Source organism: Halichoerus grypus, chromosome 7 (genome assembly GCF_964656455.1).
Source record: "Halichoerus grypus chromosome 7, mHalGry1.hap1.1, whole genome shotgun sequence".
NCBI classification, from domain to species: Eukaryota; Metazoa; Chordata; class Mammalia; order Carnivora; family Phocidae; genus Halichoerus; species Halichoerus grypus.
In genome coordinates, this window is record NC_135718.1 from 6,003,658 (window position 1) to 6,031,025 (window position 27,368).

The following is a 27,368-nucleotide window of genomic DNA, read 5'->3' on the forward strand; positions in this document are numbered from 1 at the left end:
TGTGGGGGCTGTCCTGTGTGTTGCAGGATGCTTAGCAACATCCCTGGCCTCTATCCCGAGATACTAGCAGCACATCTCCCTCTCTCCCTAACTGTAAAGCAAAACTGTCTCTGGACATTACTACATGTTCCCCAGGGAGCAAAATCACCCGCAGTTGAGAATCCCTGACCTAAACTAGGCGATCAATATTACTACAGTGTGATTAACTCAACTCCAGACTTCATTGAGATTTCACCAGTTTTTCCCCTAATGTCCTTTTTCTATTCCAGGATCTCACCCAGGGCACCATGTTGTATTTAGTCACCAAGTCTGTTTAATTTTTGACAGTCAGTAATTTTAATTATTTTCCTAAGCCTGTTTTCCAGCTCCTTTGTGTAAATCTATAATTCCTCCTGACGTATGTCCTCAGATGGTAGAAGCTTGGCATCTCTTTTCCCTAGATGGTTTGCCAATGGTCTTTGGACTATTGATGAGTTAATCCATTATTTCTCTACTGGCTGGAAATGACAATCCTGTATCAAATTTATGTTTATATGAGGATTTCCCTGACTCACGCAGTTTCCTTCTAGAAATTTCCATGCCTTTTGAATATTATGTGACTCACAGAAGCTGCTCTGTTACCGTGTAGGGATTTGAGAGGTGGGAAATCTCTTTAGATACTCCTAAGTGTAAAGTCCTGTTGGCATCTGATGTATCTTGTCACTGCGGGAGTCCAGGGGGGAGGGGCTGTGGCCACCATCATACTTTTCAAATTTTAATTTTATATTTTAAAAAAGCCCTCTCAGTTCGATCCCACACTCTGTTGTTTGCTTTTAATCAGCTATATAGAGGTTTAACTTACTTAAAGTACACACATTTAACGTATGTGCCCATGTATGCAGCACCACAGTGGGATATGGAATATTTTAGAAAAATATCTGGCTCCTTCCCAGTCAGCCTTCCCCCTGCCCCCATACCAGAAAACTGCTCATCTTTTTGTCTCTATTCTAGAATCTATATAAATGGAAGCAGATTGGGCTTTCTCTATGGAGGGTTTCTTCCATTCAGACTAATGCTTTTGAAATTCTTCTACATCACGACAACTGTCTTGAATTTCTCTCCATGATGTTTTGTAGTTTTCATGATAAAGATCTTTCATGTATTTTGTTAAATGCATCCCTACTTATTTCACATTCTGAATGCTCCCTAAAATGAATGGTAGTGATTTTTAAACATTTCATTTCCATTTTTTTTTGCTTACACATAGACATATATAATTGATTTCTGTGTAGTGACCTTGAATCCTGCAATGTCTTTGGAAGCACTTAATAATTATAGTAGTGTTTTTTGTAGATTCCCCAGGATTTTCAATGTACACAGTAATATTATGTATGATTAAAATTTTACTTACTATTTTCCCATCTTGATGCATTTACTTTCTTTTTTGTTGCCTTATTGCACTAGATAAGACTCACCAGTAAAATGTGGAACAGCAATAATGAGGGTGAGCATCTTGACTTATTCCCTTATTAGCTGTAGGGATTTAAAAATATAGATAGGAAGCTAAATAGATAGGTGGATAGATTCTGTCTGCCAGCTTGAGCAAGATTCATTCTACTCCGATTTTTTTCTTTTTTAATTCTAATGAAATATATATAACATAAAATTTACCATTTTAACCATTTTTGTCTGTACAGTTTTGTGGCATTAAATATATTAACATTGTTTGGCAACCATTACTACCATGTATCCACAGAACGTTTTTCATCTTGCAAAACTGAAACTCTGATTCCCCATTCCCTCTCCCCCAGTCTCTGGAAACTACCATTCTACTTTCTGTAGGCATTTGACTACTCTAGGTACCTCATATAAGTGGAATTACACAGTATTTGTCCTTTTGTGACTGGCTTATTTCACATAGCACAATGTCCTCAAAGTTCATCTATTTAGTAGCCCGTGTCAAAATTTCCTTCTTTGTGACAGCTGAATATTAGTCCACTATATGGATGGACCACATTTTGTTTACCTATTCATCTGTCAAAGGACACTTGGTTGTCAATGGACCCACCTTTTGGCTGTTGTTAATTACGCTGCCGTGGACAGAGGTGTACAAATATTTCTTTGAGTCTCTTGCTTTTAATTCTTTTGGGTATATACCAAGAAGTAGAATTGCTGAGTCATATATATTTCCATGTTTAATTTTCTAAGAAACCACCATACCATTTTCCACAGCAGCTGTACCATTTTACATTTCTACTAGCAAAGCACAAGTCTTCCAATTCTTCCATATCCTTGTCCATACTTGTCATTTTCTGATTTTTTGGCAATAGCCATCCTAGCGGGTATGCAGTGGTATCTCATTGTGTGTGTGTGTGTGTGGTTTTTTCTTTTTTTTTTAAGATTTTATTTATTTATTTGACAGAGAGAGAGAGAGAGAGCACAAGCAGGGGGAGTGTCAGGCAGGGGGAGAGGGAGAAGCAGGCTCCCTGCAGAGCAGGGACCCTGACATGGGGTCAATCCCAGGACCCTGGGATCATGACCTGAGTCGAAACAGATGTTAACTGACTGAGCCCCCCAGGTGCCCTCATTGTGGTTTTGATGTGCATTTCCTTAATGATTCCCTAAGTGATGTTGAGCATCTTCTCATATGCCTATCAGCTATTTGTATGTCTTCTTTGGAGAAATGTCTATTCAAGTCTTTTGCCCATTTTTTATTCTTGTTTCATTGTTTCTATTCCTAATTTGATGAAAGCTTTTATTATTGTTGAATACTTACATGCTTTGTATGTACCTATTGGGATAATAATAGGGTTTCTCTCCTTTATTTTGTAATGGGGGAATTATATAAATTTTCATGATAAATTATATGTTTCTAGGTTAAACTCTAGTCATGATGCATTATACTTTTAAAAATAAATATATTGCTGCATTCTATTTGCTAATATTTTTAGGAATTTTTTTTTTTATTCTTAAGGAACAGTGGTATGTCCTTTTTTTGAAATGTTTTGGTTTTGGTATCAGGAAAATACTAGTTTTATACAAAGAACTGGGAAGTGTTCTCTTTATTTCAGGAAGAGACTTTGGAGGGTTGATATTATTTCTTCCTTGAAGTGTTTGGTAGAAATCACCAGTGAAGTCATCTTGGCCTGAAGTTTTTTTTGTGGGAAAGCTTTAATTATGAATTCAATTTCTTTAATCATTATAGGACTAGTCAGTGTTTCTACTACTTCTGGAGTCTGTTTGGTAATTTGTATCCTTCGAGGAATTTGCCATTTCATCAAAGTTGTTGAACCTATTGCCACAAAGTTGTTCATAATATTTTGTTACTATCCTTGCATCTGTAGTGATGTTTCCTCATTTTTTTCTGGTACTCATAATTTGTGTCTTCTCTTTTGTCCTTATCAGTCCAGCTAGAGGTTTATCCATTTTATTGAAATATTTCCAAGGATCTAGGTTTTGTTCCATTGATTCTTTTGTAGTATATTGATTTTCTGTTACATGATTTCTGCTTTTAGCTTTATTATTTCTGTGTGTCTGTTTACTTTGTCCTAAATTTGCTCTTCTCCTGTTTACTTTTTTAGCCTAAGGGGGGAGGCTTAGATCAAATGCTCATATCAAATATTTTCACATAATTATTTCAAGATATGAATTTCCTTCTAACTCTGATATACATTTTTCACTTTAATTCAGTTCAAAATATTTTCTGCATATACTCACCAATATCACTTTGTTTTATGTATCTTCATAATGAGATTTAATATCTGATAGGACAAGAATACAATCGCTACTCTTTTTTTTTTTTCCCAGAATGTTATTAGCTATTCTTACTTAAATAGAAAATGTAGACCACTTACACTCATTTTGATTACTGGTATATGTGGATTTATTTCCATCATGTTATTTAGGCTTTCTCTTTGTCCTACCTTGTCTTTTTATCTCTTTCATAACCTTGTAGTGAATTAATTTTTTTCTATTCTATTTTTTTCTTTGCTATTTGGAAGTTATACTCTTTATTTCTATTATTTCATTCACCAGCTGCAAATTGTAACATGTGAATTTAACAAAGCTGAAAGTTAATATTTTTAATCCCCTCTCAATTTAGAATCTTAACTCCCACCACCCCCTCATATTGATCATTATGTTTTAGGTTTTTTTATTTAAATTCAATTAGCCAACATATAGTACATCATTAGTTTTTGATGTAGTGTTCAATGATTCATTAGTTGCGTGTAACACCCAGTGTTTTAGTTCTAGTGTATGTTATAGTTCTATCTTATTTTGTTTTGTGACTCCTACAAATCTAATGTTATTTTTACACAGTCAGTGTTTAATTTACCTCACGGTTACCACTGCCTGGGCTCCCCTTTCTTTTATGTATGCCACATCTTTGCGGCTGATATCAAGTTTCATCTTCCTAAAATACGTATTTGAGATGTCCCTTTTGGTGGTACATCAAACTGGAGGGACTTTTGGTGATAAACTCTCCAAATTTGTTTGGGGGTGTGGAAGGTGGGAATTCTAAAAACATCTTTATTTCGCCATATTCTTGAACGAAAACTTTGCAAGGCATCGGTTTCTATGTTGACAGTTATTTTCTCTCAGCCGTTTGAAAATGTTATCCCAGCACTTTGGGCTTCCAGGTGTAGAAGGCAAGCTGTAGGTCTAATTGTTGACCTCTCTCTCTTTTTTTTGCACTGTTTTTAAGATCTTCTGTTTGTGTTTGGGATTATGCTTCACCATGACGGTTTTAGATGTGGATTTCCTTTTTGTCATTTGCATGATTTGTTGTGCTTCATGAATCTGATGATTCTTTTTATTAGTTCTGGAAGTTTCTCAGCCATCTCCTTATTTCTTCTCCTTAATTTCCTCTGTTACCTCCTTTCAGTTCTGCTCAGATGTATTTTGTACTCATTCCATCCTCTTTCCTCCTGGCCTGCCTTTCAGTTTCCATTTATTTGACTCTCTATGATGCATTCATTAAACTGTTTAGGCTAGTATTCTACTTCACTAATTCTCTTTTCAGCTCTATCAAAATTCATCTGAGTTTTAAATTTCAATTAATGCATTTTTTTGTGGGGGGTGCTTTTAAATTTTTTTTGAAATCACCATGGTCAGTTTTATAATCTCTCTTATTCCTTACTGATAATTTTGATTAATTCTTTTATTCCTTCAAACATGTCAGTTTTATTTTATATTCTCTATCTGATATTTCTAATATCTGGGTCATATGTGAGTCAGATTCTACAGTTTGGCTTATCTGCTGACTTTTGCTAATGATGGTTGTTTCTTGCATATATTGTGATTTTGGGTTCATATGGGTACTATGGTAACCATGGTTACCATATATGGTTCCTGTGATTCTGAGCACATGTTCATTGGAACTTTATCTGTGGAAATTCTGAGTCCTAGATTGGGGATAAGTTTCTCCAGAGATTTTCATGCTTCTTTCAGGTGGGCTCACATTACGCTAAAATTCCAACTTGTGGTTGTTCATACTGAGCAGGTTGTGTGAATTTTGGCCCCAAGCCTGAGAGGGGATCAGCTTGTGATTATGACTTGGTGTTTCATGCAGGGGTTTCTAGCCTGACTTCTCACAGTCTCACTTGCCAGGTTTTGTCTGCTAACCTGTTTGTCCTTAAATCCAAAGCTCTAGGTGACCAGAAATCAGCAGTTGCCCTTAGGGAAAGTGGATTGGTCTCCAGTTTTCTTCTTGAGCTCTGAAGGGTTTCCTTACTTTCCTGCAAGCTGAGCCACATATATGTATTTATACTTATGTCCAAAGTTTTTAGTTGTTTTTTAGCTTAAGGGTGTTTTGAGTATCTAGTTCACCATGTTGCAGGAAGTAAAATATCTTATTCATTTTTTTTTCAATAGAATTTTCTTGAGTTGGCCATCCATAAAAAAAAAAAAGTTGGGATTCTGGGGTATTTTCAAAAATTAAATTTATAGACTAATAGTCATCATTACAATACTAATTTTTAAAGCCTGTATATTGTATGCCTCTTCATTTACACAAGGAGACTTAAGTGGTGCTTATTTTAAGTTGGGTTTTTTTTTATGACCTGATTAGACTTTATCTAACATCATTACAGTTTTTCTCAAGCTGTGAATCACAGTGACTTGTTTTCCATGTTATTAAAAATTCTCTGTAAACATATTAGTTTAATATTCAGATCATATAGTGATATAAAATTTTTAACCATATTTCTCCTGTTGGGCATTTTGCTTGTTTCTTAATTTTTCACACCTATAAATCATACTTAATACTCTATATTTTCATGTGTACATCTTTGGCCACACTTCTGCTTGTGTTCTTTAGCTATATTCCTGGAAAGAGGATTGTTGGATAAAGTATTTGAACATTTTTAAGGCTTTTGAGACCATATTACCAATTGCTTTACAAAAATGTTGTCGCAGCCTGCGGCCATTGGCAATGCAGAACTGGTGTCCTTATGTTCTCTCTAAAATTGAGTGCATATATTTTTATGCTTTGCTAATTTGATAGGTGAAAGATCGTATCTTAGTCATGTTTAATTTCAGATGATGTAGAATTGTTTATTGGCCATGTAGATTTCCTGCTTTGGAAACTGTCTTATATTCTATCTCCCCTTCAGCTCCTTGAGCATTAGGGTTTTTCCGAGGGGTCTTTAAGGCACTAACTCTTTTATGTCACCAGGGACCATGGTGGTTAGCCTATACCATTGGGGCCAGTGTATAGTCACCCCTAAGTCATTTTGAACTTCCATTTTACAGTTCCACTACTGTATTCTGTCTTCTTTGTCTTTAGGGAATTGAAATTGTTGTAACAACACAAATAACGATGGATTTTTCAGAGAACTGGCATGCACATGAAGAGACCTGGATGCAAAAATAACTCACTTCAAAGTTTTATTGAGAACAGAGTACAGATGAATTACTGTTCTTGGTGCTGTTGGCGGTATGGTGAAGAGAAAGAGAACTTTCTCTGTTCCAAGATACTCACAGGCTAGTGGGAAAGAGAGAAATGCAAGATGAGTCAAAGTCAGGCCCATGGGATAATCCACACCCTGTGCTGAGCCAGCAGAGCGAGGGGGTTGATTTCCAACGAGAGAACTAGCAAAGTTTCAGGGAGAACCTGGCATTAGTGGGATGGGGAAGGACATCCCATGGGTTGCAAACAGGATATGGAAATGGAAAGAAGTGCAGGACCCATTGTGGAGGGTAGTCCACAGCAGAGATCTCAGGCCTCACTCTGGGGGCACTGTGAGGTTCTCCAGGGCCTCACGGAGTCAAGTGGCAGTACCTGCATCCAGTTGGTAGGGAAACCGTGTTTACGGGCTGTTGTAGAAGTCTTACTGTAAAATCCTATTTCCTTAGGATTTTCTTATAAAAATACGTCCGATCTCAACTCACAAACTGAAAGCATGCATGGGTTTGACCAGAGTATCACTAAAGATGATCGCAGGCTCACCTCTGTGCTTGCAAATGAGCTTTCTGCTTTCCTCCTGAGCCTTGATCAAGTCACCACGCAGGCCCTGAGTCCAGGATTAGTAGAGAAAGGATTGGAAGGGGGTTTTTAACATGATGTAATTGGATGGGAATCGTTAATTACATCATGAAACTTAGTGCACAAAAAGCAGATCCTCTCTGCAGCTGAGTTGAATTAGTTACTCAACCAAAAGAAATTAGACTACGAGTCAGAAGACTAGCAAAGACCAGAATGCTAAGTGTACAAGCATATTTCACTTGGGCTCCACCTGCTAGGCATGAAATGCTCTTTGTTTAATATGGTGCAACCCCCAGCTGTCCCCACCTTGTTCAAAACCTGCCAGCCACATGCCTATCAGCTTGGTGAAGGGTCCTGCTTTTTTTTAAAGAGTGATTTAATAACAGCTTCATAGGGATATAATCCACATACCGTAACTCCCTTGCATTGCGTTGTCTCAGCTAGCAGTATCTTCCAGATGGTAACTTAAAATGCAGTGGATTTCTGAATATTGCATATTGCTAGATATTATTCAGCAAGAAAACCTAATGTAATAGGTGTGGGGAACTAAAAATTAACGGGTCAACAAAACCCAAGTTGTTCCATAACTCCTTTTCCAGAAGAGAAACTTCCCTTTACAATTTGAACTATTTTTCCTATAAGGAAATGCTCACCCCTGCTAATCTCACACTCAAGTTGACCATCTTGTTCTCCCCAGGGACACACTAGCGTTCACTGTCTGGTCTACATAGCCCGTAAAGCAGATCAGCTGCTTCCTTCCTGAAAATTGCCCTCATATGGCTAGACTGGTGGTCATGTCAGAAATGGGAAACGGGTAATTCCACATCCTGGGGAAAGCCAGAGTGCCAACTACTAGCTATTTAGGAAGTAAATGATTTCAGTCAAAGTGTAATGGAGCTCTCTGCTTCTCTGTCTCCGCTGTTCCATCCACCTGGCTTTTGTCTAATTTTCTATCCATCCGTGCTTCTGCTAAGACAGTGGGCAGAGACTGTGAATTGGAATTGGTCAAGTTTGCCACTTGGTTTATAAAAGTTTGGGATGAGAAAGGGGCAGGAACTGTTGTCCACGATGACATGGTTATAATGAGATCTGTACATTTGAATGTCAGCTAATGTCCAGTTCCCATCAGACAGGGATGCACACACGCCACGTTCTCCACTCTCCCTGTCCCTTTCAACGAAATGGATTTGCAATGCCTGCCAGTATGGTGGTCCAGCTAAAGATAAGCAAGTCTTCCAACACCTTCCTGAGTGGAGTGCATGATTCCAGAAAAAGAAAAAGTTGTAAGCGTGCAGAAATGGCTCTATCATTCAGGAATTAGGCTTAGTCTCAAAACAATTTTCCTTTCCTTGAGGCCGCTGAAATTGAAGGAACCCAGGTGCCTATAGAATTACATGTTTTTGTTACCATAGAGTGAGGATGGAATTAACTATCTTCAGGTTGAAGGCATTTATCCTTTTGTCACAAATACCCCAATTTTGCCACTCTGGGGGGCCAAGAGCTATGTCTCTGTTCACATTCTGTTGGTCATTCACAATAGGAATTCTGACCATAGAAAGTACCTATAAAATACTACTGAATTATTGAATTAATGTTTCCCCCTAAGAAACTGTCAAAATCCCCCTGATGATACTTTTGGGTGCAGATCCTCTATCTCTTCATCATCTCCAATTATCTGGTAGGCAAGTGAGTCTTCAGGATTTTACTGGGCTCCGCATGGACTCTAAGCCCTTACTGAAGACATGAGCCATCACTTAAATGATGTGAGTCACTTGAGAAAGGTTTATTGAGGGTGCCAGGTAGCATCTAGGTGTGTTGGGCATTGCAGTAACAATGCGGCGTCCCTGCCTTCAGGGAGCTTACTCTAGTGAGTGGGTACAGACGGACACAAACAGATGAGGCATCAACATGAGAAATTCCGAGTGGCGATAAGAGCTTTAGCAGAGCACTGGAGTCAGGTGGTGTGATTGGGTGGGCTACTTGCTGGCTTCTTCAGATGGGGCGGTCTTAGAAGGCATCTCTGAGTAAGCGATGTTTCAGTCAAGATCTGCATAATAAGGAGCCTACTTTGTGAAGGTGGAGAGGACGAGCACTTTAGATGGAAGGAACAGCTGGTGAGAAGCCCCTGATGTGATAAAGAATGGAGCTGGTACATTTGAGGGACAAGACCAAGGCCAGTGGGGGAGCGCAGGGGGGCAGGGGTGGCCACATGAGCTTGAGAAGGTGGGCAAAAGACAGATCATGTCGGGAGGAGTTTGTGATTTATTTTAAGCGGGATGAAAGCTATTGGAGAGATTTAAGCAGAGGATTGTCCTGATGTGACTTACATTTTTCCAAGATCTCAGGTGGAAGCAGGACAGTCAGGAGAGCAGGGGTCAACAAGTGAGTGGTACCAGCAGAGGTGGAGTCGAATGGTTTGAGGTGGTTTAGAGTTAACTGGACTTGCTGATGGACTCCTTGTGGAGTGAAGGGAGGGAGGGAAGGAAGGAGGGAAATGCCTAGATTTGGGAGTAAATAACTCACTGAATTATGGGGCAGGATGGCTGGCTCAGGTCTCATTTAATTCTTTTCAAATATATGAGACAGCTGACTGCTGTCCATTCACCGCTCCTTGCGGGGAAACCTTCGTGGCCAGGCAGAGACTGGAAGTGTCTGTGAGTTCCCAAGCACTGGGAGGCGTGACCATGTTTCACGATGCCTGCAAACAAGTGATGGGAAAAGCAAAACAAACAGAAAGGGTCCTACATGGAAAATTAGAAATGTTCATGCCAAGAGAAGACTGAGCAAAGGTAGCCAATTTTAGATAATACTACACTTAATGTAAGACAAGGCAGGCCAGAAGTTCATTTGCAGTGTTGCTATTTTGTGACATTTTGAGATTGGACCCTGGTGCGATTGGTATTAATGTGATATTATCATCTTCTCTTTAAACATATAACTTTAAAAGGATGTTTGTGTTTTTAAGTGTAATTTTATTCTACCCAAGAGGTATTTTTTTCATCCTTGCCATACGTAATTATAAATGAATAATGAAACTCATTAGGAAAACAAAATTCCCTTTTTAGTAATTTTCTTTACAGCAAACTTTTCTGGAATATACATACCACAATACATACCATAATACATACCATAATACAGGACCGTTCCATAGTCTATTAGCCAATAAGGACGTTTCAGTGTCCTGGTCATCAAGGTGAAGATGGGATGTAGTTTTCAAGGGATAAAAAGAGCATTTATTAAACTGTGCTCACATAATGCATTGAGCAGGATTTCAGATTATCTCACATCTAAACCTACTTAATGACAAGTAACCTCTCCACTATTATAATCGAGAAGGAACCGGATCTCTTGGACAGTGAATCTCTCTGGTTCCCTTTTGTTTGTGTTTTTACAATCCTAAATGGAAACAATACATATGTTTCCCTTTTCCACATTTTATTTTTAGAAAAGCTGGAGAATGAAATGCCTTCAGTTCAGCCACATGACTCCCATTAGCTTTAATGGGAGAAAGGCATCTTCATGAAGGAGAAGAATCATCCCAGAGTGTATAAATAACAGCCGGCCCGTGACCACAGAGAGGTCTCACTGCAGCATATATCAGCTGTGTCCTTGGGGGCAGGTCCTGTCCACGTCCGACCCTACTTGGGATGAGTTGGGACTGAACCATCAGGGTCCCTTGGGAGCTCAGCACTCAGAGGCTCCAGATCTGGGCAGGGTGGGATCTGCCATGGCTTGTTGGGAAACTCCTTGCATCACTGATTCTCAGAGCTTTCTCTTCCTCCGTTCCAGGGTCCTCAGGTCCACCTTTGTGACCCTAGAGCGAGTCCCCTTATGACTAGACTTTTCTGAAAAATTCCAAATATTTTTATGCATGGGTTGACCTTGAACAACTGTCTGTTGCCCCTCAGTGCCTGGGTTGGGTGGATCTCGCTGCGTATTCCTCTCCCCTTAGCCCACCCCACTGTAGGTGTTTATATCCAGCTCAATCTGACTGAAGTGGTCAGGGTATCTCTGGAAGTGAGAAGGGAAAGGGAAAGGTATAGAAGCATCCCCTTCTACCTGCTTTTCCTTTGAAGCTCACCTGAGGGTCTCAGATCTTCTCCAACCCCTGCAGGTCATTCCACATCCTTTTCTCTCACCTGATCCCTGGCAGAAAATCTCCAGACATGGCATAAGGAGAGAGATGGCCCATTCAAGGGACAGATCAAGGCCAGTGGGGCTGGAGAGCAGAGTCCCCTCCCCCCAGAGCCCCTGCAGGCCCAAGAAGATGGCTCAGTTTGCCCCACCCAATGGTCAGCAATTATCCTGCCATATAAAGTGACCACAAAGCATAACCCACGTTGACCTTCATTGGCTCTCTAGTGAATTTGGCACAATAGGCAGGAAACAGCAGTCTGGGCATGGGGGTGGGACATGGGTCAAAGATTGAGCAGTCTTCCTGCCTCTCCGTCTGTCCTTGGGTGTATATTTTTTCCCCCCTGGATTTGAAATAAAGGACAAAGTTCATCCATATCACTTTTAAGTTTGTGCCTTAGTTATGGGCTGGGTAAACTCTAACAAAGGCTCACCCTTGCACAGTGCATTATTCTCTTTGAGTGTGAACATTGTCCCATTTCGTCCTCACGGAGCAGGATGATTATCATCCTGTTGTATAGATGAGTGACTTAAGGCCAGATGGGCTTGGTGATCTGCTGCTTAGTCACACAGTTAATGGGAGGCAAACCCAGGCTGGAGCAGATCACAGATCTCTGGTGTGCATTCCGAATTCTTCCTGTCATTTGTATTCCAAGTGCCTTCTGGCTCTCTGAAATGATGTCATGTTGCAAACTTGGCCATCTGAGGGACCATGCAGCTACCTTGTTAACAGAGCTGACCTTGGTGGGATTTTCAGTAGCTCACGACCCATCTCCACTCACCAGCAGATTGCCAGAAACTGGAAACCGAGCTGAGATGCATCAGGGTGTTTTAATAAATACAGAGCAGGATTTTACACACATGCCTATGTCATTTCTGGTACATCAACAAATACAGAGATAGGGAGTCACATTACAGAGTTACTGAGAAGGGACTTTCAACTCTATGAAAAACTGCAACCCTGGGAGGGTTTTTCAACCTCTCACAAATGACCATTTTTTTAAAACATTCAAATTTAATCTAATTCTAGACTTATAGGAATGGTGCAGATAAAATACAAAGAGTTTCCTTGCACCCCTCACCCTGCTTCCCCTAATGCTAACAAGTAAGACGTTGACAATGACCATTTTAAAAAACGAATTTCTTCAGTCAAGCACCCGCGCATCTTATAGACCCACTACTTGAAAACCCACTTTTAAAGGGGCTGTAGTTACTCTACAGCTTGACCCAAAAGACTACTTTGAAAGTCATCAAGATGAGAAAAAAGATGGCTCAGAGTTTGTAGGAACTGGATAGAACCAGTGGGAAATGTGACTTCCCTTCCTAAGTGAAGCTTTGGAAAACCTGATTGGGGTTTTTAGACTAAGACTTTAAAAGCCCAATGAAAACCAGTCAACTATCTTTATCTTTTTTTTTTCCCTACCATGTTGAAATCAAGAATAAGTTGAATATCCTGACCAAAAAAAAGAGGGGGAGGCAGTGGTATGGGAGGAAAGAAAAAAAAAACGCATCCTACACTAATTCAGTATAATTCACGGCCAGTGGTGCAAGTTTATATAAAACAATGCTCAGCTGCATTAGCTGAACATTTGAAATTGTCAGAAGGAAGTTATTTACTCTCCCAGCCAACATGAAACAGCTAGAAGGAATAAAAGTACATGGGGTCTCTCTCCTTTCCCCAGGCTCATGTTTTAGGCATCAGCTCAGAAAAAAGCTGGTAATCTGTAACAATTTTGCCTTTCCCACATTGCTCTAAAATGACGATTTTTAATAAGACAATGATAAGTTTATTTTCACACACACAAAAATATCCTTCCCCTCTGTGGGCATAAGGAAAATGCTGGCTAGATGCAAATACTATGGCTGTTAAGAAACAGTTAAACATGGTTCCATTTTTCTGTACCTAAGTGATCTCTCGGGGCAAGCCCATAAACTAAATATGTTTTGTTTCTCATGAATTACTCTCCGAGACGAGAAATAAATAACTCGGGAAATCCACGTTAAATGGGAGTAGTGGGAAAACAGAGCGTTTGTCTGGTGTGACGCCACCTGTTTATTTCATTGGGCCGTGATGGTCATTCAGGAGGGAACAGGGGCTGAAAGGACAGGACGTGTATAAGCCTTGCACCTATGTGATGAAAGTGGAGAAAGCCAGCCAGCCTCAGGGTCTCTCTGCATGTTGACTGCGGTCTGGCCAGCCCTAATTCAGGCTCTTTGTGTTGCCTGATATATTCTTCGTTACTATTTTCAAATTTTTCTCTTTGCTGCTTCTCTTCAGAGGCCCTGGGGAGTCTCTCCAATTCTGATTTTCAAAAATAGTTCTTCAAAGGGCACAGCATTCTTAGAAGAAGATGCATACGGGACCATGTGTTTCCAACTGAGTTTGGTCTGACATGACTGAGGTTTGTACAGAGTGTCTGAGAAAACCAGAAAAATGACGTCAGCCCCTCAAGGAAGGGCTTCCGGCAATCCCAAGAGCACTGAGAAGTAGAACCCAGAGCCTTTTCCACGGGAATCCTCCAGCCTTGCAATTCACTTCCTTTCCTGACATGGAACCCTTGGAGGTATTTATAGCTTCCCCAAATGATGTTTCCAGATCTTGTAATGGAAACGAATGTCTGACTGGGGTTGGAGGGAGGAACAGGACCGACTGGGAGAGGCAGGAAGTGGAGGTATTGTGTATCAGGCAAGCCTGTCTCCTTCCTGGCCCCAGCCCCACTGAGCAGCAAAACAGGGCTTCCTGACGGCCGGGGACCCGAGAGCACCAGGGGAGGTTGCTTGGGGGAACTGGAAAGCATCCTGAGAAAGGGGATTCTGCAGGCAGAGTCCTCAGCCGTGTTACCGGACCTCTAACTTTATACCCCACACTTTTAGCCCGGGCTTTCAGCATATATATTAAGCACTTCAAATTGGCTCTTTAATTGTGTTTATTTCCTTCACAACTCAGCACGAAATCAATCCGTTTCTGGCTTGAATCCAGTGACCGCAGAGTGAAGGTTAAAGATTTGCTGCTTCCAGGACCTGACGATTCCCATCTTCATCGTGATTGTATTAAATGAGTCCTAAGCAGGTTCATGCGACTATTTTCCACTCCCTTTTTTTTAGTAGGGAAAATGTATATATTCAGATTATGGCCAGAAAACAGCAGTCCACACCACAGTGGCTATCACGCTAATGCTGAAGGCGGCATCACCCTGCGGGGATCTTTTTGTCCCCTGTGGTGCCAACTTTCAGCATCCAAGTATGGAAGCTGTTGAGGGGTGCTCTAAACTGTAGGGACATTAGGGCACCGGGGTGGCGCAGTCAATTAAGTGTCCGACACTTGGTTTTGGCTCAGGCCGTGATCTCATAGCCCTGGGATCCAGCCCCATGTCGGGCTCCGTGCTCAGCCGGGAGTCTGCTTGAGATTCTCTCTCCCTTTCCCTCTGCCCCTCCCCCACCCTCTCTCTTTCTCTCAAATAAATAAATCTTTAATAAATGAATAAATAAAATGTAAGAACATCAAGATCTGCCTGTATGTGGACTGCCCAGGGGCTAACGCCAGATCACTTGAAAGGGCTTAAGGCCTAATCTAGTCCGATGAGCCTTCACTTACTGATTTAGATGACGACCCCCCACACCCCCTGAACTGCCTGGAAGTGTTAGTATCATTAGAGATGTTTTGTGTTTTGCTGCCTTTGGCTTTCAGGTGTTCTTTTCTTTTTTTTAAGATTTTATTTATTTATTTGACAGAGAGAGACAACAGCGAGAGAAGGAACACAAGCAGGGGGAGTGGGAGAGGGAGAAGCAGGCTTCCTGCTGAGCAGGGAGCCCAATGCGGGGCTCGATCCCAGGACCCTGGGATCCTGACCTGAGCCAAAGGCTGACACCCAATGACTGAGCCACCCAGGTGCCCTTGGATGTTTTTTTCTACATCACTTTGACCACATTCATTAGCTAGAAGGCCCTGCTGGGCTCTGTCAGCCAGCTCCCACATATCAGATTCACTCACTGTTTGGTCATTTGGACTTCTCGGAACAGGTGCTCAGTTCAGCGCTGGCATCAAAACTGGCTGTTTGGGGGGTTGACCTATGGTCTGCCCAAATGCGAATCCAAGTGATGTCTGTGCATTCTACAGCAGGGCTCTTATTCCCTACAGGCTTGAGAGTTGTCCCTCTTGCCCTGAGCTTGCTTTCTCACCTCTGTCTGACAAGAGCAAATGGGTTGATGATATCAGCAAGGTCTGGCCAGACTGTCTCCTAGTGTGGGGATTTCTAGGCCGGAAGGTGAATTCATATGTGGTTCTGTTGGGTATCACCAAGGTTCCCATTTTGCAAGTCTTTGTGTTAAAAGTCTTCTTCTTTTAATAGATGAGTTCAGCCCATTTGCATTTATTTATTTATTTTTCTTTTTTTAAGATTTTATTTATTGGAGAGAGAGGGAGAAGCAGGCTCCCTGCTGAGCAAGGAGCCCGATGTGGGAGTCGATCCCCAGACCCTGGGATCATGACCCGGGCTGAAGGCAGCCGCTTAACCAACTGAGCCACCCAGGCGTCCCCCATTTGCATTTATTAATAGGACTGATGTTTGATGTCATCTTCATCATAATTTTAAAATTATTTGTATTTTGTTACATTTACTATATTTCTTTTTCTCTAAGATAAACTCTTTGTTTTTTTATTTGTAATTTTTGAAGGGTACTTAAGAAGGTTTGTATCTTTGTTCTTGTGGTTACATTTGTACTTAGACCTGTTAAAATTTCCTTGGTCTCTAGTCTGAGAATAGTTGAAGGGGGGTCAGAAAATCTGGGAAACCAGGAGGCCAACTGTGGTTTCATCTTTAAGATGTTCTTTCACGTTCTTGCTCTTATGGGCACGTGGCAAGACTGCATGTCCCTCCGCTTGGACATTATACTTTGGCTGATGAAAATCTGAGTGATTGGAGGGCTTGTGAGTAGATGCCCTGATGGGCGAGTGCAGAATGTCTGCCTCAGCAGTCACGAAGCACATGTCAAGGTCCTGTGGACAGTGATATGCTGAGACTCGGGCATGGAACTTGTGCTGTACCTTCCTGGGTATTGGTTCAAATGTAGATTCTGAGTCAGTAGGTCAGAGGGAGGGTCTGAGGTTCTATGTCTTTAAAGTTCCCATCTGGTGTCAGGGATGGGGTTCATTGATCACATTTTTAGTAGCAAGGTGCTGAGCCATAAAACTTTGTTTTTGTTTTTTGCTTAACTTCCATAGAGCCCAATCTAGTTGCTCTCAATGTGTGGTTCCTGGAACAACAGCCTCAGCATGACCTGGGAACTCAGAAATGCACATCTGGGCCCCACTCTGGACTTAGTGAGTGGGAAACCCTGGAGCTGTGCCCCAGATTCTGGTTTTTAACAAGACTTCCTTGTGATTCAGAGACATATTACCACTACCCAGCCGCTCCAGACCCATGCCCTGATGGATGCGCGTTGTATCACTTAGGACTTGCGTGTAGCTTTGAGTAACTAGGTATCTATCAAGCTGTGGCTTAAAAGTGCAAGAATTTATTTTTGTTGTAAAAGAAGTCCAGAGATGGGCAGTCTGGGGCAGATATGGTAGGCCGACAATGTCGTCGGGAGCCCAGGCCTCTGGTTTCCTGCTCTACTTTCCTTCAGATCTAACTCCTTACTAAGCTCATAGGATAGTTGCTGGGTCTCCAGCCATCACATCCATATCCCCAGTAAATACCAGCTGAACAGTCCTTCTTGAGACCTTACAGAAGTTCTCCCAGAGGAGTTCTGCTATTATGTCACTGGCCAGATCCGTAGCCTATGACACCAAAATCTTGGTTTTAGCTGAGCTCATGGCCATCTTGAACAAAATGAGGGTTCTCTAAGAAAAAAGACAAAATGGAGATTGGGTAGGAAGCCAACCAGTGTGCCACAGGAGTGGTGGGGACTTGAGGTCTTAGTAATGAAGAATGGACGGCCTGGAGAAAGTAGCATTCTGTGAGCTGGAAGAGTTAGCGGATGGAGTCAGAGAGCAGGAGGTTTCCATTTACTGATTTGGATGAGCGGCTGCTCTGGGTGCAGATACATTCCAGGTATGGAATGTGGTTGTAGGAGTGGGAGCTGGAGTGGAGGTGATGTCATTGATTGTAGGAGGGGAGGTGATGGTCATTGGCTCTAGGAGGGGCATTGCAACGGAGGTGATGGTCACGATTGTGGGAGGTGGGCTGTAGAGGAGGTGATGGTCATTGGCTCTAGGAGGGGCATTGCAATGGAGGTGATGGTCACGATTGTGGGAGGTGGGCTGTAGAGGAGGTGATGTCATTCGTTGCAGGATTGGAGGGCACAGTGGAAGTGATGTCATTGGTTGTAGGAATGGGAGCGGAGGTGATGGTCACTGGCTGTAGGAGGGGCATTGCAGCGGAGGTGATGGTCACGATTGTGGGAGGTGGGCTGTAGAGGAGGTGATGTCATTGACTGTAGGAGGGGAGGTGATGGTCATTGGCTCTAGGAGGGGCATTGCAACGGAGGTGATGGTCACGATCGTGGGAGGTGGGCTGTAGAGGAGGTGATGTCATTCGTTGCAGGATTGGAGGGCACAGTGGAAGTGATGTCATTGGTTGTAGGCATGGGAGCAGAGGTGATGGTCACTGGCTGTAGGAGTGGTGGGCTGTGGTGGGGGTGATGCCACTGGTTATAGGCATGGAGGTGTCTTCACTGGCTGAAGGAGCAGGAGTGATGTCACTGGCTGTGGACGTGGAGGTGATGGTCATTGGTTATAAGAGGGGGACTGACATCGATGGTCCTTGGCATGAGGGCAGGAATTTTGTTGTTTTCACGGCTGCATCCCAAGTGCCCTGTAACAGTGCCTGGCACATAGTAGGTGCTCAGTAAAGTGTTGTTGACGATCAAGAGGTCAGGCATTTTCTTTGAGAGAGCAGGAGAGACCAAAAACAAGCCTTGTTTTCTCCTCCGGAGTACTGAAACCTCAGATGAAGGTGATGGGGTAAGACCTAGAAGCCCCTGGCTGCACCACACACACACATACACACACACACACACACGCACGCATGCACACGCACACAGCCGGGTGCATGCACACACATAAATGCATGGGCACATGCACACACACACACTAACACACGTGCACACACACACGAGTGCATGAGCACATACACACACTAACACGCGCACACACGTACACACGAGTGCATGCACACAAGCACACACTCACACAAACACACACTCACACTAACACAAACGCACGCACACATGCCCAGCAGGCATTTCACTCTGCAGGAGCCTTGACTGAGATTCTCCTCTGCTGCTCCCTTTGACACCTGGCAGACTGGCTTGATTTTCTTTTTAATCAATTTTTAACGTGCGGCCTTACCTGCTTGGTAATTGTCAGAGCACCCAGGAAAAGCGAGAAGAGGAGGTGAGATAAAAGCCTGCCAGAATTATCAAGCAAAATGGAAAGAGCAGCTAGCAACAGCCATAAACCTCTCCAAACAATAGTATATTAATGAACCTGCGTTTTTATGTTATCACGGTGTGGAAGCGGGTGATCCTGTCTAGTTATAAGTGATATCCATAATGGAAATGAAAGAAATAAAGGGAAAAGTGATTATTCCACAGGAAATGTGCCCTACTTCCCAGAGAAAATCATTGTGAACATTTTTGAGTGACAGCTTGTCAGTGATTTTAATTTTTTGTATGTTTTCCTACACTTCAAATTTGATCATTTATTGGTTTTGTAATTTGAGAAAAGTTTTTTAAAGGAAGTGTGCTTTAATGTGAAAATTATCTTCCCAAATGGTTGCTATGGGGAACTTTAGCGTCAAGTTTTGTTTTTTTTTTTAAGATTTATTTATTCATTATTTTAGAAAGAGAGAGAGAGAGAGCATGAGCATGAGTGGGAGGGGCAGAGGAAGAGGGAGAGAGAATCCCAAGCAGCCTCCACACGGAGCCTGACCCGGGGCTCAATCTCACGACCTGAGCCGAATCCAAGAGTCCAATGCCCAACCCGCTGTGTCACCCAGGCACCCTAGCGTCAAGTTTTAAGAAATGGCTTAAAATGTGCTTTTCCTGTGCTTCAGGAATAGAAGTCACGTTTTGGGGTAAAAGATTATGGACAATCCAATGACCTGGGACTGTCTTTCCTGAGTGTAAGGTAGAAAGGTGTGATCTAGTCATCACCCGGAACTTGTGTCTCTTGATCATCACTTGCAACGTGTTCAAGGTGACCGCGTTACAGAAAACAGGCATCGGGTGTGTGTACATGCACATGGGCGTGCGTTTTATTTCTGTCTTCCGAATACTTTTTGTATGTTCTGAGACCTTTGTTTATCAGCCTTAAGACCTCTAGGATTATGACATAATTGGAAAAACAGCTCTATTTATCCAGTGTCCTTTCTAGATAGTCTCTGGAAGAGGGGAGATATTACTCAGAAATTTCTCTTCGCGGGAATTGCCTATATGAGCCTTCGCTGTAAACGAGACTTGCGTGCACTGTTTCCCACGTGGTATTTTGAAACTTGACCCTAGAACAATGGCAGTGGACATAGTGCGTTTTTCCCTTGCTCTCTGCATACAGAGGTCTTCCGATCCCTGCGCAGGCATGTTTGTGTCGTGACACCATATAGACATTTTGACAACGTAGCTGCTCTCCCCTCCCCCACTGTGTGCCGACGTTCCGGAAGGGGAAGGCTCTGTCACAGATGATAGCTGCCGCCCCCACTTACAAGTCCGCTGTATTTCTCGGTGGCCGCCCCCTCCCCCGTGGAGTCTACTTCTTTAGGGAGAGACAGGGTTCTGATGTTTGGGGCGCATAGCAGAGGAGAGCTGTTTACTGTCTAGGAAGGGCTAGCATGGGCAGGAAGTCTGATTTCCGGAGAAGGAAAGGGCTCGTTCCTCGTATGTTTCCTCTGGCCCAGCCACCTTGGGACGCCCTTTCATCCTTACCCTCTGCTTCTTAGGTTGCCAGTCTATTCCCCTGGGCTCTCCCTTTTCATCTCTTGTCTCTTCCCCAGGGCAGCAGCTCTAGCTGGGTGGCTTGGCTCCAGGGCTTGCTGCCCCCATCCTCTCTGCCAGGAGCTGTTTATCCCGTTTGCTGCCCGCCCCCCTCCCCTTCTCGGACTCCCCTCCCCTCCTCGGACTCCCCTCCTAGGCCGCAACAGCTCCTCATAGAAACTGAGCAGAAATATGCTGAAACAATTCTCGGCTGATTTCAGACAGAAGTCTGGATTGGGTGGGATGCGGGGTCCCACGTGGAGACCCATTTCCACGTGAGCTTTCACCTGCAGCTCAAAGATGAAGCCTTGATGCGTAAAAAAGACAAAACATCCACCAGCCTTGCTCATTGCAAAATGCTCTTCTTTATTTCCTCTCTTGGTAGTTTCTTGGTGGGCCACCAATTGATTTTCTTTAATTTCACTTTCTGCATATTGTAATTGGAGGTAGTTGGAGGATTTCTCTCTCTCTGGTGAAAGGAGCAAAGCCCCTGCTGAAGAAGTTGTGTGCTATTGAGTGTCCATGGTGCCGCCTCCCCTCTCCCTGCAACAGCCTCTGTGTCCAAAAATTAGCATGCCTTGTGCAGAAGCTGCCCTATCTTTCCCTTGACGGCAGCCTCCCGGGTCCCTGGGCCAAAACTGGGGACAGCGAAGTCCTGCCGAAAGCAAGGAGAGTCTGCAGTTGACCCCAAGGTGCCACGCAGAGTGGCTTTCCGACTGATTGACACACAGTGCTCTCAAGCTCACGTCTTTGGTTTCCAGTGAGATGCGGTGCTTACGGGGTTAGCTGGAGGAGTTAGGGAAACTGTACAGAAAATTCAGACATAAGAGCTTTAATAAGGTGGTGACGGGGGAGGGCAGTCGGGGCTACAGTGCAAATAACATTGTCCTTTAGGAGATCCTCAGACTCGCCCTGTAGTTTAGAAACTCATGGTTATATCCATGACTCAGAAACGTCGACAGAAGCTTCAATTATTCTGTTTCTAAGACCCAGTCATTTGTAAGATGGTCCATCTTTCGAGGGGAGAAATATCCCCAGCAGGAACATTGAAATACGGGAGGAAATGTATGCCTTGGATTCAAGGAAGCTGGCCTTGCTCAGAAATGTCTCTTTGGCTAATTGGCTGGGTTCGGTCTGTTTTAAGAAGGCAGGAAGGTACACAGAGGTCCCAAACCCTTAGAGAGGACCATCCTAGGAGCTGAGTTCCATCTTCAATGCCAAAACACCTAAAACAAAATCTAAACTAATTTGGAGATAAATGACTCTAAAATGTATTCTGTATGTGACGTACCTGCCTTGGGCTCTTCAGCATCCCCTAGACAGCTATCCTCTCTGGCTCATGTGTGTGTTTTCCTGTTTTTCTAATTCGCTCTTCGTTTGCAATTCACTGACAGAATCTGGATGCTGTGCGGGTCCTTCTCTTTAGCAACCATTGCTCATTTTCTAGCCTCTGTTGTAGGCCACGTTGTCGCAGGCAGGACTGTAGGCCAGTGGGGGGATAATGGCTCGATACGGGCTCACCTAAGAACATAAAAGATTGTAGGGGCGCCTGGGTGGCTCAGTTGGTTGAGCGTCTGACTCTTGATTTCAGCTCAGGTCGTGATCTCAGGGCCCTGGGATCGAGTCCCACATCAGGCTCTGTGCTGGGCTTGGAACCTGCTTAAGATTCTCTCTCTCCCTCTGCCTCTCCCCTGCCTCCCCCTCCCCCTACTTGATTCTCTTTCTCTCTCAGAAAAAAAAAAGAACAAGAACATAAAAGATTATGCACTGTCTTAATATTTGGAAAGAATCACTGAAGTATCTTTTTCAATCAAATTGGTTCATTATGCTATTTTCTTGCCAGTGGAGGTAAAGTGTCTCGGGGAAGGGGGTACCTTTTCCTCATTTTGTGCTCAGGACCTTGGGGTAGCCTCACCTGGCCCAGATTCAAGTTTCTTGGTTGGCTGTGATGCTGTGTGTGTCCCTGAGGTCCCCACTCCCTTCCCTGCCCTGTGCTTGGGTCAGCTCAGGCCCGCATCTCGCCGCAGAGAAGCGTTGCGCTGTAACTCACCCTTAGGCCTCCAGTTATACACGGCGAGGGCAGGAACAGAAAATCCGGAGCAGCCCACTCCCCTGGCTCTCTTCCTGCTGGCCAGCCCTGCCTGCTGTCCAGACTGTGGTCAGCCCCTGGTTTTCCGGACTCATCTGTGGCTTCCCTCTGTCTTCCCCAGAATCACGCCCCATCAGCTCTCAGGGAAGCTGTGGCCAAGCCAGCCTGCTGATCTCTCTCCTCCTGGAAGCTTTTGAGTAACAGGTGCAATGACATCCTCACCTGAAAACAACTAGCTTTGAGCTTGCTATTGGTATTGGAAATATATTGTTTATGGATGCTGACATAGGTGGGAAAATTAGCCACAAGATAATCGTGACTGTTGGACAGGATCTTTGGTTGCTTTCTGTTCACCTCCCGGAGCATGGCACAGTTCTGGATAGGTGAGTTTGCTGGATACTTGAGCTATAGAAGATCAAACCATAGGGTAATGCATTTTATTTTATTTAAGATTTTATTTATTTGAGAGAGAGAAAACACAAGCCAGGGGGAGGGGCAAAGAGAGAGAGAAGCAGACTCCCCCTGTGCAGGGAGCCCGATGCGGGGCTCGATCCCAGGACCCTGGGATCATGACCTGAGCTGAAGGCAAACGCTTAACTGACTGAGCCACCCAGGCGCCCCAGGGTAACGCATTTGAGAAAAGGCAACAGAGCGAACATTACTATTTCAAGGAAACCTGCGGTGCCCCAGCTCTTCCAAATTCAGGCTCAGGAAGGAGACTTTGAGTTTGAGTCAAGAACTAGAAATGCCTGTCAGAGGCTGCTGATTTTCTCACACTTCTCTTAAGACCCTCAAGACAGGCAGAGCCAGCAGTGCAATGGGCCATCACTGGGGTGATAGAGTTAAAATTGGGGGCATGAATCGAGAACTTCCAGCCCAACCCACATGCAGGGCATAAAGGGAAGAAAGAACATGTGCATCCTTGCTTTGTGAAGACCCGCCTGAGGACAATTTCACGGTTGATAGTTGTACTTTTCAGAATCCACAAAAAGAGATCTGATCAATAAGTTGTCAAAAGAGTCCTTCTTGGACTGCATATTTTTCTCTTCTCCAGCACCCCAACTACATTATACTTTCTGGGAGTTGTCTTAACTCTTCCAAGTCACAAGTGGACCACCTGACTTGCAGAGAATGCTTCACATAAGAATTTACATGAAACCAGGGGTGCCGAGGTGGCTCAGTTGGTTAAACGTCTGCCTTCAGCTCAGGGCATGATCCCAGGGTCCTGGGATTGAGTCCCACATCGGGCTCCTTGCTCAGCGGGGAGCATGCTTCTCCCTCTGCTTCTGCCTCTCCCCCCTGCTCGTTCTCTCTCTCTCTCAAGTAAATAAAATCTTAAAAAAAAAAAAAAAAAAGAATTTACATGAAACTGGATCAACAGGTAACTGATAGGTAGGCAGGTAGGGAGGTCAGCCTCCCTTAAAGAGCTCGACACCAGTATGCAAGGAGTAGATGGGGACTGCACCACTGATCACTGATTTCGTTTTTGATTCTTTTAAGAGAGCTTCTCATACAAGGAAGCAACATAGAAAGGAATAACTATTTTGAGACTTTTTGCTCATGGCATTTCGTACTTAAACAGAATTGGCAGTTTTTGAAATAACAGTTTAGAAAGATATTTTCTGTACAAATGAGCAAAGCCCAACCTTTACTGGAGGAGACCACATGTCCTCTCCAAATGACAGGGCCAAGAATAACTGCCGTTTTCTTCGTACCCCCAGTGTGCTGGGTGGGACCCACTAGGGGCTTTCCTTCATTTTGGCTGTTTGTTTATAAGAACATGGAAATCCGGCTTTACCCCGTGTGGTCACTTGCCCAGATGCCAGAGCCGGGAGCACACTCACACAGCCTCTGTGCCCTCTGTGTCCTCTGTTCTTCCCCCCGCCCCGCCCCGCATCACCACACTCACCTGTTCTCGTTGTCGAGGACACAAGGGCTCAGGGACAGAAGGGCTGGAACGAAGTGCAGACAACTGAGATATTTTAAAAGAGGTCCCCATTCTAAGCAATGCCAGGTGGTCATGGGCTCATTTCCTTTTTGCGTAGGACATTGGAGAAAATATTGCAAGAAGCTTCTAAGAGTCCTTATTATTCCAGCGGTTCCTAGGACTTTTTTCTCCTCAGTGCTCAAGGGGGTTTGGACACGTGCTCCCGGCAGCGGGGGCTCTCTCCCCCGGTGGGGCCCTGCCCCTTAGGGGGCCTTAACATAGGAGATGGTGCCCGGTGAAGAGTCACTAACTTATTTAAAATGAGTAATTTTTAAACATTATACAGTATTTCACTTTTTTTTTTTAAAGATTTTATTTATTTATTTGACAGAGAGATAGAGAGAGAACACAAGTAGGCAGAGAAGCAGGCAGAGGGAGAGGGAGAAGCAGGCTCCCCGCAGAGCAGGGAGCCTGATGCGGGACTCGATCCCAGGACCCTGGGATCATGACCTGAGCCGAAGGCAGCCGCTTAACCGACTGAGCCACCCAGGCGCCCCAATTATACAGTATTTCAAAAGAAAAACCAAGAGTATAAAAGAGGCAAAAAGTGAACAGAAAGTCTCTCCTCCACTCTCAGTTCCTGGTCCTGCACTGCCCTCAGGGTCCCCAATGTCCAGCACCTCTGGGTCCTTCCAGGGATGCCCTGAGTATATAAGCACTTACCAGTGGAAGCAGACCTGATGCACGGTCCTGCATTTTGCTTCGTTCATTTGATAACACATCTCTGAGATTATTCCACATCTACAAAGGAGCATTTGCCCTATTCTGTTCCCTTGCTGCAAAGTGCGGGGGCACTAGGATCTAATAGTCCCCTGTTGATGGGCAGCAGGTGCTTTCTAGACCTTTGGGGTTACAGTGTGGCAATAAGCAACATGTTGTATACATTTTCCATCCACTGCTTTATGAGAAGTCTGCACTATGACCTCATTAACTACCTCCTACCTCTGTACTTGCCGTAGTACAGAGCCTCCATCAATGTTTCTGCATTAATGATGATAGGTAACATTTATTAAGTGCTTACCGTGTATCAGGTACTATGCTAAACACCTTACATGGATCAGTATTTTTTCATATTGCCTCAATTTTAATTACTATAATGTTATTCTGTAAGAATGATATAAATTATATAAATGTGTTGTTACATACATATATGAACTTCTTATGAAAATAGATAAAATAATAAATAAGTAATAATTAATGTGATTACCTCGATTTTATAGATGGGGCTGGATACCTGAGAAGTGGTAGAGGTGGGATTTGAACCCAGGTACTCTGACCCCACAGTCAGTGTGCTGAACCACCCACTCTCTTGACTAGTGTTGAGAAAGTCATCTGAGTTTCTAAGGGCGCTGGCGAGCACAAAGTCTTTAGACCGAATGCATGAAAGTGGTGTATACAGTGGAGCTCCACAGTGAGCTGGGGGACGTCCTACCCAGAGCAGTGATCACGTGACAAATGCCCCCAGAGCACGTGCACATTGGCCCCCAATGACTCCAGCTCACCTGTGTCTCCGTCTCCAGACAAGCAAGGTGTGCCAGAGTCAGTACATTTGATGTGCACTCGTCAGATGTTTTGAGCACAACTCTTGTTTTATTTTTAGTAGAAGCAAAAGTATTTTCTGGAAGCAGCGAGAAGCAACAAGGAGAAGCACGTGTGACTTTGTCTGCTCCCCCAGTGGAACAGAAGCTGGTTAAAGAGTTCCTTCCCGATCGGTATAGCTCTCCAAACAACAGCTGTCAGTCTAGCAACTTCTCTGAGCCCTCAGAGAGTCAACAGCAAAGCTTCCTGAAATCCGGAATCCCTTTATCTGGCTTTCTTTGCCCCTTACAAGATTTATGCACATTTCCACAGGAAGACAGTGATGTTCAGATAGAAGGAGAGTTCCCCAAAGGTAAGGAGCAAGGGAGGTAGGGTTGAGGTGATTCCGCCTTGATATTCATATGGAAAATGGTATGATGTCTTCCTGAGCCCTGGTCCATACAAGCTCACCTCATAAAGCTGTCCCTTCTGGACCGTGTGAGCTGAGAGCAGGCAGGACCTGCAGGTTTCCATGGTGGGTGAGTTCTCCCTCTGAAGCATGGAGAAGACAACCCTGTGTGGGTCAGGGATTCCAGCCCCGCTGCGCAGCAGATCTGGATCCACTAAGGCCTAGAGGAAGGCCACGTGGCAGGCTCCCAGGCTTAGCTAAGGAGGGTATGAGACATTGGTGTGGCTGCTCTGGGGTTCACCAGGCCGCCCGTGGTCTTCCGGTGAGTGCCTAGCAAGGGTCCTGGCTGAGAGGTGCAGGCCCCGCAGTGTCCTCCAGGTAGGTCCCAATCTGAGCCTCGCACCGATGAGGGAACCAAGAATTCCAACCCGGCCATCCCGCCTCTAAGATCAAGCAGCTGACCCCTATTAATATTGCAGTGAGCAGCGATATATAAAAGAATATAAAGGCAGAATAGAAAAGAGATCTGTGGTGCCCAGTTTTCAGTGAGAAAATTTAGATCTCCTATCACTCTGAAGATTTTCCCAAACAGCTATGGATGAGGACAAAAAGAAACCCACCAGGTTATATAGCTTTGGAATATAAAGGTTAAAAGGGCTATGGTAGTTGACAAAACTAATTTCACCTGGGAGCCAAGTTAATCCCTAGTTCTTCATCCATTAATATATTGACGAAACATTGATTAAACACCTACTATATACATACCTACTGTGTGCTAGTCACTGTGCTCAGTGCT

The 27,368-nt window shown here is 43.8% G+C and overlaps 1 protein-coding gene across 9 annotated transcripts in view; it reads left to right on the plus strand.

Annotated features, from left to right (window-relative positions):
* The window catches only part of C7H10orf90 (chromosome 7 C10orf90 homolog), a 205,088-nt gene that overhangs the window by 153,917 nt on the left and 23,803 nt on the right, over positions 1-27,368 (plus strand). For 6 of the 9 annotated variants that reach the window (XR_013449562.1, XM_078076973.1, XM_078076975.1 and 3 more), the window contains one exon: positions 26,246-26,536. The exons of 2 other annotated variants lie outside the window; for them this stretch is intronic. Coding sequence is in view for 6 of the 7 variants with exons in the window: in XM_078076973.1 (XP_077933099.1) it covers positions 26,246-26,536 (291 nt within the window). In the remaining variant the exon portion in view is untranslated. The remainder of the gene's footprint in view (positions 1-26,245; positions 26,537-27,368) is intronic. One more of the 9 variants, XM_078076974.1, reaches the window with a different exon arrangement.